Source organism: Anoplopoma fimbria, chromosome 16, assembly GCF_027596085.1.
Source record: "Anoplopoma fimbria isolate UVic2021 breed Golden Eagle Sablefish chromosome 16, Afim_UVic_2022, whole genome shotgun sequence".
Classification (NCBI taxonomy): Eukaryota; Metazoa; Chordata; class Actinopteri; order Perciformes; family Anoplopomatidae; genus Anoplopoma; species Anoplopoma fimbria.
The window spans coordinates 9607914-9617980 of NC_072464.1; the positions used below are offsets into that span (position 1 = coordinate 9607914).

Consider the following 10067-nt stretch of genomic DNA (forward strand, 5'->3'; position numbering starts at 1 on the left):
TAATGTCATAGTATAGTATGTGGTAAACAGTATGACAATAAAAAGTCATATTATACCATGTGATAAAAAATCATTAAAGAAGTAATAAAACAATATGAAATGAAGAAGTCAAAAAAAAGTATGTCATTAAAAAGTCAATAAAAGTATAGTAAATGATGTAAAAAAGTAATAATAGAAGTCGTACTATTGTGTGTTGTAAAAAAATCTTTAAAAGTCATTAAAAAAATTAAGGTCAAAGTAAAGTATGTCATGAAAAAAGTGTTTAAAAGCCATAGTACAGTATGTTTAACATACGTATAGTATGTCGTTAAAATATATTAGAAAGTATTTTATATCAAAAAGCCATAAAAGCGTAATAAAAATTCATGGTACATTATTTTGTAAAAAGTCATAAAAGTATTATTTCAGTATGTCATGAAAAATCATACTATAGAATTTCATGAAAAAGTTATTGACAGTCTTATTTCAGTATTTCACAGAAAAGGCATAGCATAGTATGTCATTAAAAGTCATTAAATGTCATAGTATAGTATGTTGTAAAAAAATCATAAAAAGTCATATCAGTAATTAATTCAAAAGTCATAGTATAGTATTACATTGAAAGAAATCATACAGTGTGTCATAAAAACTCATATAAAGCAATTTTACATAAAGTATTAAAAATTCACAATATAGTATGTCATAAAAAGTCATAAAAATCATTAGAAGTCATAGTACAGTACGTTGTTAAATAAGTTATAAAAACTCATAGTATTGTATGTAATAAAAAAGACATCACAGTTTGCCTCAAATAAAGTCATAAAAACCCTGCACGCATACCCGGAGGATAGATTGTATAAGATATGGATGTAGTCTCTGTGACGTCACCCATTGGTTTCTGAAGGGTCATTGTGAAGCTCAAAACAGGTGGATCCAGCTGTCTCTCCATTTCAGTGGCCCTGGTAATGCAGCAGGGGATTATTATTAGCAGCTAGCAAACTGCGACGGAAGCTACCTGTCACTCTAGGTGTCCATGCCCTCAAATATGCCTAAATGTAACCCTAAAGACAGTTATGCCATTATACATTTGGGTTATAAAAACCCTTACAACAGAGGAGAAAATATTTTGACCCTTCAAATATATCTCTTAAGTATGTTAAAAGTCCACGCGATGGCAGTATTGAGCTTCTTCCATTCTCACCTGACAGCTGTCACTATCCACATTACTGTTATCCAGTTGCCTGAATTACTTCCTGTTGAGCAGAACTATTTCCAATGGGCTTAGTTTATAAACAAACCAACAAACACTTTCATCCTAAAAATAGAATAATATGTCAAATCAGTTGTGTCTCATTTGCTAATTTATTTTAAATGGAATCGGAATAAGTGAAGAGTGTCAAATGGAAAATGAATGGAAAACTCCACATAGCACTTAAACTGAAAGGGGTCGAGACCAGGAAATAGGAGGGAGACTATCTGATTGCTAAAAGCTTTAAGGTTCTCCATTTGACATTCAGAGCATTAGCAAACAACAATTTGCAATGTAAAGATATAATGGAGTAATGAGAAGAGAATGAATGAAGTCGTTCTCCCTCTGTGTGTGTTTATGTCCGAGCTTCCTATTCCATTAGGCTAGAGATCTGGTGTAAGTGTTTATTGCAACCACAGTTACAAAATGATATATTGGTGCACTTTATGTAGATAAATAGAATAAAGGGGATTCTATGATGTTGCTTAGTCAGTAGAGTTCATAATGTGTGGATCAGTGTGGAGTTATGAGTATTGTGTTAAGCAACCAGACAAAGAAGATGGCGTGAGGTGGCTGCTATAGGAGATGAAAGAGAGAGAGACACTAATTACATACAGAGTGTGAGGAGACCTCACACATACAGCAACAATACTGCTTTTGTTACCAAGCAATGATGTATTGAAAAGATTATGACCTTGCTCTTCACTTTATGTAGTCCCTATTACCCCTAAAATGACTGGCTTTTATCTTGTCTTTACCTTTACAATAATGCATAATAATTAAGCCTTTATTAGTCCCACAATGGGGAAATTACAATTCTCTGCATTTAACCCATCCCGGAGGAGCAGTGGGCTGCTAAGAAGCGCCCGGGGAGCAACTGGGGGTTAGGTGTCTCGCTCAAAGACACCTCGGCATGTTGACTGTAGATACTGTATCTTCCCTCAATCCCAGGTAACCTCTTTTTCTTTGCAGATACGGTTTGAGATGTTCTGTATTCTTTTTCTCACAAAGGCACAGAAACTATCTGTAAATGTATCCTACTCACGTATAGGCTTGTGTCGTGATGATACCTAGCTGTCAGAGCTTTCTGCCAGAAATGCTGTTGAAAAGCAACCACTTCTGCACAGCCAAGCAGAAGCAGCAATGCACGCTGCACAGATGGGCTGACTGAGTTTGTTTACTAAGTAAATGTAATCCCTCTTGTGTACATTCACACACAGGCAGCAGCAAGGAGCATTACATTTTATTAGGATAGGATTTCCTCTTTAAGAAAGACTCGGAGAAAGACAAACAACATCCGTGACCAACTCTCAATCCATTGCAAAGAGTTGATGTGCCCGGATCTGTGACCGGGCCCTTACAGTACCAGTCTAGTAGCTAATGTATTCATGACCAACAACCTACACTAGTTGTTCAGTTGAATATACAAACAGAATGAGCAAAATAAATAATTACATTACATTACATTACACTACAGTCATTTAGCAGACGCTTTTATCCAAAGCGACTTACAGGAAGTGTATTCAACATAGGTATTCAAGAGAACTACTAGTCACCAGAAGTCATAAGTGCATCTCCTTTCTTAAACAAGCATCTCAAAGCATAAGCCAGAGCAAAAGTATAGTGCAGAGGCAAATTACTACGAAAACAATAATTGCAACAGACTAATACGAATATAATAAGTGCTACAAACTACTACGAATAGGATAAGTGCAGTAAACAAATACAAATTCAATAAGTGCAGCGAACTGATACGAATACAGTAAATGCAACAACTAATACGAATGCAATAAGTGCTACGAGGAAGGCTCAGGGTAGTACTTCTTGAAGAGGTGAGTTTTCAGCCTGCGCCGAAAGATGGGCAGCAGCTCTGCTGTCCTGACGTCAGTGGGGAGTTCATTCCACCACTGAGGGGCCAGGACAGAAAAAAAAAAAGCTGTGACCGGGTGGATCGGCCGCAGGGACCTCTGCACTTTTGTGTGGAGGCCGACAGTTCTGTGACGTTTGTAATGAAAGCACAGTAAGTCTTCCTCAGACCCACAACAGAGAGAGACAGCATTACTCCCTCCTCTCTCTGCCGATGTACTCACAGAGAAGCAAACACCCACGGATCATTGACCCTGATAACTAACTTTACGCGTTGTCACTGAATGTTGACACAGTCTGTCTGGGTAGACGGTGTGAAAACTGTCTGGTACATACTTCTTTTCATTCGCGCTTTCACTCTTTCTTCTGCCTTTTCTCTCATTTTACAAGTTATTAAAATTCCATGCAGCTCAAGGATAAAAGTGTTCACAATGAGCTCCTGAAAATTGTGACAGCAACGTGAATACATATTGTAGCGAAAGTAATTAGGCAGTTTGAGGGCCAGTAGCTGTATCCAGATTCAATTTAAACTACCTTGCTGGACAACAAAACATCGTAACAACACTTAAGGTCTTTTTTACATATTGTGGCTAGAAAATCTGATGATATATCCCTCTATACAAAGCAAATGGACATGACAGAATAGAAGAGGCTCTCTGAAGTACTTGGTAAAAAAGGCAGGTGTGAAGAGGCAATATGTGAAAAACAAACATATCCGCCTTCTTGTCTACTTCTAATCCAGATGCAGTCGCCATCCTGAGATCAGTCTGAGACAGAAGGACGAGGAACAGAACCACAAGCGTAATCCCCCACTGATCCGGTAAGACAAGAAGACAGAAGATGATATTTGATAACGCAAACATTTTCTTGACACATGGATTGTCTTCTTTCTACATGCAGTTTTGTTCTAGCAATTGTTTTTTACAGAGCAGCTTTTCTCCTGAGAATATTACATTTCAGCTTTACAGTTTATTATGTTCTATACGTTCCAATAATGCCAAGAATGCACCTGAATTCACATACACACATTTATTTTTAAGTATGCAGCAGATATTACTTTTTTTCCAAGTCAAGCCTTTTGTGTTCTGTCTTTCAGTTACTGAGAGAATGCATGTTCTCTACGTGTCTGTGCTTCTTTATTTTCTTCTCCTCGGCTTCCCGTCTCCTACAGGTATGTCAGCAGCTCATACACGCCATTACACATGAATAGATGTGACATTGTGATATACATTCATTCGGAAATGAAGGACAAGGTGTGAAATAATATTCATGCCTCTTTCTGTCACCGTCTCCTTTGACAGGAGCAGAGGAGAGCGATGGGGTCGGTAGAAGAGGTGTGAGGGAGAAACGAAGCCTTCCCTACTGGGGCCTGTGGGCATCAGACTTTTTCGGGTGGCTGGAAGAGCTGCGAGCCCAGGCAGCTCACGACGGGATGCAGGACCTGGCACGCACCTTCTGGGCTCACTTTCCCATCAGCAGGGAGCTGGGCTACGATAGTCCAGAGTCTGACACTCAAAATGAGGAGTGAGGCAGAGTAGAAGTCCCCTTTAACATGTGTTCAGTATTTACAGTTCAGACGATCAATAGTAGTTTGTAGACTTGATATAAGTGTTTTTCATTGAGCGGTTTAAGAGTCTCAAACAGAACATAAGGGTTAAATGGAAAATCTAAGATGAAAATTTCCCATTTGCACTCCTGTAAAGGTAATAAAAGGCTTTCATTCTAGTCTGATTTTGACTTTGGGATTTGTGTTTGGAGTGAGGAGTGTTTGTGTGAACTTTGAGAGCTATCTGTGGAGCTGTGTGAAACACACTTATATAAATCCAACTCGGATCAGAACACTCAAATTGTCAAGTCAAGTGTAGAGAAAGATGGAAGCTGAGACAAATAGACTGGTGGGAAGCAACAAAAAGAGCAAATAGTGTTTTCAAGCAAAGTTTAAGTTCTGGAGAAGAAAATGTCTATCTCTGATCTTACCGTGTTTCAATTCCCTTATTCTTAGGGTAACAAATAAACATATTGCACTGACAAATTATCTTTGTCCAGGAAGGCTCTGACGCAGAGATCATTTCATGTTTTTGAGGGCGAACAAAAAAAAAAAAAAAAAAAAAGCTTTGCGTCTGAATCTGAGTCATTGTGTATCCAAAGGATTGCTCTTCTTTCCAGCGCAGTGTGTGGTACCCGCTGTACATTTGGACAGGGAACAAAGAACACAAGGCCAGATGATGTGTTTTGATTTCAGGTGACGAAGCACAGCTATTTGAAAAAAAGGGACTTCAGAAAGAGGATGTAGCCACTTCTGTCAGAGCTTCAACAATGAAATAAGGATAGCAAGAGTTTGACAAATGTATTCTTCATCTCTGCATTCTTCATCCCCATTGTTCTGCCTTCCACCTCTTTCCTCTTTCTGTCTGTTAAGTGGCTCCCTTCACCTTCTATCCAAATACATCATGAAAGTAGTGCAATCGTCTGCCAGCTTCTGGGTTTCCTGCATTCCAGCTCAGCCTGTGAGAGACAAAGAGACTGTTTGTAGTTCCAAACCAAACGCTCTCCCCCTCCAACACACACACACACACACACACACACATTCATCGTGTTACAAGTTCAAGCCCCATTGAGTCAGACTTTCTGAGTGAAACCTCTAGTAACAGTTTATCAATCAATCTAGTGTCAGAAAGGTTGTGAATACTGTATGTACAGCTGCTTTGTTGGGATTCAATCTCTGATAACACAGTGACACCAGCCATTAAAGTGAGACTATAACGTAATGTCAACATACAATATTCTAATTATTTTAAAATGAAAAGTAGAATTTATAAGAAATAAAACACTGTCTTGCATAATGTAGCGCATTCAGCAGTTTGCAACTACAACCTTTCTGGGTCTGGTATGACCAGTGGCTTATGGTTACAAAAGCCCAGCTCTAATGATGATCAAAGAATCAACGCAAGATAACACGTGTGCCATACTTCAGTTGAAATGTAGCACTGGAGGAAGTGGGTAACAGAAGTATCTCGCTGGGCTAAAGGTTTTTTAATTTATAACCCAAGAGAGAGGATAGCTGGAGCATTAAATTGTAAAGAAATAAGACAGAAATATTTTAAAGTCACTCTGCATTCAGCTTCATCAGAAGCTTCACTCTTTAAACTCACTAAAGCAGTATACCTGAAAAAAAAAAAAACCTGATTAACATTGTTGGCTGATACTTAAACTCCCCCCTCAAGACACTCTTTCTGCCTCTCATACATACAGTATTCGGCTGAATGATTTATATTTTTCACAAGAGCAAAGAGATCCTTAGCTATTTCACTGTTGGCCATTGACTTAATATTGAAATTAATTTTGCCACTGCTGGGATTACTCCTCAGTTATTTCAGTGTAACGTCAGAAAAGGCTGCTTTAATAAATACCACAGAGACACCTTCAAGATGCATACAAATCCAGAGTTCGTGAGAACGATAAAATGCAATCCTGAAACTTTTCACGGAGCAAACTTGCATAACAAACCACATTCAGGTTCATAGGAGCTCTGCTTTTCCCTCCTTCCCACTGCTGCTCCTGTACATGTGGGAGATGGAAAAGTACCTTGGGCACACATGAAAATTAATTTAGGAATGGAAAATCTCCCACTTGCAGTCTGTAGGCGAGGAGTTAAACGACATTCCACCTCCATATGCAAGTTTCCACTTGGAAAGTATGGGTTGCCGCCCACTGTTCACTCTGGTTCTGCAGCAGTGTGATGAACAGTTTTTGCTTCTAGGCAGTTCTGTAAAGACTCTGAGCGGATACAAGATGGCATCCCAGCGGCTCTATTTGAGGTTAATGTGGCTGGCTGTATTGCTGACATTCGTGGCTCTTAGAGGTGAGCTCAATCTCCCGCTTTTATTCTGCTTTGATTTTTTTAAATGGTTAAAAAGATCAAAACTGTTGTTATTTAAGAGATTGCATGAAAAAGAAAAAGCAGCCACACACAAATAAAATGAAAAAACAGCAAAGGGAAAATATGGACTCATTAGAGTACAAAAGAAAAGATTTAAAAAGCCATAATCATAGTTTTATCCAAATTACTATTAATCAGTACAATTAACATGTCTGCTGCCCACATTCCAAAGCATAACATACATTTGAATGTATTGCTAATCTTTAATGTAGATCATCAATTTTATAAATTCATGTGAATTCCATCACAGTGAACACCACATCTGCTCCTATTATTGTCTAAATTAAATTGTTATGTTTATTATTTTCCTATTTATCTATGTGATAGGTACAGAGCATGCTAATGACACTGATGTAAACCACAAGATGTAAACATGCACGAATGCTAATTTCATCAATAGACCCCAGGCAGGTAACAAATAGAAACATTATAAATGACAATATACAAATTGTCAGTGTCAATACAGTTGCATAATTGTGCAGAAAATATCCTACTCTACACCTCCCATGTCCTCCAGTGACAATGAATTGATTGGATGTATGTTGGCAACTTCTCATTAAACGACACATGACATTTTCATCTATAATGAAAACTAAAATAAACCCATCTATGATCTGATTAATGTTAATAGGGAAAAGTGAAAAATACTGAGATAATCAGAAAATTTGCAGCAGGGCAAGCAAAATAATGAGAAAATGGAGTGGGAGTTTTGATGAACCATCTTTATATGAGTAGCCTATAACATCAGTTTATTACAGCTGATTTAATAGTGTTGCATAATCTATCAACAGTCTAATTTACCCAACATGAAGAATGGTCCTGCAGCTCATTAGCTCTGTTGTCTCTCTTTAACAGATGTATCCAGTAACAGCAGCTTGCTGAAGATCTTAAGGAAACGAGATGGTAACATTTTTACTTAACAGTTTGGTAATACTGCTGATACAAAGATAAACTCCAGTAAAATATGTTTTTGGATGATGCCCTTTCATTCTTCTGCCCGATTGTGCTTCCCTCCAGTGGCAGGAGCAGCTACTGCCCCCTCCAAGTCCTCTGTTGCCATTTCCTCTTCCAAAGCCCAGGAGTTCCTGGCAAAGCTGAGCAGAACCAAGAGGAGCCTTTGGGATCGTAGCAGACCAGATGTGCAGCAGTGGATTATGCAGTTTATGTACATGGGATTTGATGAGCAGGTGGGTTGTGTCGGTTCCAGGAGAGGTCAGATCTCCTGTGAATTCCTGAAAACACACACACACACACACACACACACACACACACACACACACACACACACACACACACACACACACACACACACACACACACACACACACACACACACACACACACACACACACACACACACACACACACACACACACACACACACACACACACACACACACACGACAGGTATTCTGCAAAAGTAATCTGATCCATATAACAAAAAAATTATTGGATTTACATAGGGGTTTAAAAAAAAAAACACAACCATTACGTGATTCACTCTCAAAGTTTGGGGACTTTGAAGAGACACATAACAAAAAAAAAAATTGGAGGTGGCACTAATCTCCAGATTTGACATGGCCCCTTTTAATCTAGACTTTTATAGTGGTACTTGCAAAATTAGAATGGTATCACGATGACGTCATAACTCTTAATTCTTTTATATATTCCTTGGCACCTTTTGGGATTTACCAATATTTTAATCAAGATTTGTTGACACTTGTTGGGTTGTATGCCGGGCAACTGTATATCAAATCTGTTAAAACCACACCCAGACAATATGATGAAATAGAATTTTTAACTTAATAGTTTAATAGATAGGCCACACAAAAAAAGATAATGCAGACAACAAAAATGTAGTAATTTTGATATTTATATTTCTTAGATGTGTGGATGAGAAAGACGTGGTGTGAACTGTAATCTTGTCTTGATGTCTAAAGGATAATCTTTTCAAAAGGCACATTTATCCCTCACAATGACGCCTACTGACTGAAGGAATAAATAAATATGGTACGGCAATACATGAATTCCCTGTCTCACACTCCCACTTAGAGACAGTTTCAGTTGTCTTTCAGGTCAGTGGCTGTCACGTAGAATTCACCAGGGATAGTAATGGATGGAGGAAACTGATAACAAGAGCAGGAAAAAAAAAAGAAAAAAAGAAAGGAGCAGAGTGCACATAATGACCCCCCTTACTGCCACAGCTGACAGCATGTTGGTGTCATGCAGTGCAGCAGTGATTCCCATTTACGACAGCTGGTATGTGTGTGTGTGTGTGTGTGTGTGTGTGTGTGTGTGTGTGTGTGTGCTCCATTTTGCTGTTGAGCCCTTAAAAGGCAAAAGCTGTGAAAGCAATGGCCTTTTCAACGTTTGTATTTTCTGCATATCTATTTGTCACAGCTGTGTGTTCGTGTAGACACCTTATCAGCTGCGTCTGTCTTATTAGCGTGAGATCTGTTGAGCCTGAGAATTCTAACGAGCCACATCTGTGGTGTGTTTTCGTCCCCAGAGGCTGGAGACCGACTTGTCGTACTGGATGGACCAAGCTCGCTCCCGTGACCAGGGGCGTCAGCACCACTACGATGAAAACGCCGCCATCGGCCCGCGTGACCCCAGTTCTTACAGACACGGCGCCAATGTCAACTACGACTATTATTGACTGTGATACCTTCACACATGCCATGCAGCTGTCAATATCCCCCTAGTCCACAGCTGCTCTATAACCAATATAACACACCCTCAACACTTTCTCTCCATCTTCATTATCATCAACGTCGTAGTTAGAGCAAAGGTGATGGTCAATGACAGTAAAAACACAACTATGTGTGCTATTTACATTTTTAAAAGTAATGTTTTGAGGCAGTTGATTTGTATGAATTACTGTTAAAAACTCTTCTCTTATCACTAGATTATTGCAAATAAAGATGTTGCTTCGTACTATCCAAGTCCCCTGCTTTTTCACTTCCCCTAAAGAACAATAGTAGAAATGTATCACACACACTGTCACACACACACACACACACACACACACAC

The 10067-nt window shown here is 38.9% G+C and overlaps 2 protein-coding genes across 2 annotated transcripts; both read left to right on the forward strand.

Moving 5' to 3' along the window:
• The first annotated feature begins 4201 nt into the window (after positions 1-4201).
• On the forward strand, positions 4202-4622 carry otos2 (otospiralin 2). The gene is made up of 2 exons (XM_054615774.1): positions 4202-4265; positions 4396-4622. The coding sequence occupies exons 1-2, from the start codon at positions 4202-4204 to the stop codon at positions 4620-4622; spliced, it is 291 nt and encodes a 96-aa protein (XP_054471749.1).
• A 2195-nt stretch (positions 4623-6817) lies between these two features.
• Positions 6818-9972, forward strand: ecrg4a (ECRG4 augurin precursor a). Its single transcript, XM_054615900.1, has 4 exons — positions 6818-6956; positions 7890-7937; positions 8052-8221; positions 9544-9972. The coding sequence occupies exons 1-4, from the start codon at positions 6887-6889 to the stop codon at positions 9691-9693; spliced, it is 438 nt and encodes a 145-aa protein (XP_054471875.1). The 5' UTR covers positions 6818-6886; the 3' UTR covers positions 9694-9972.
• Positions 9973-10067: the final 95 nt, after the last annotated feature.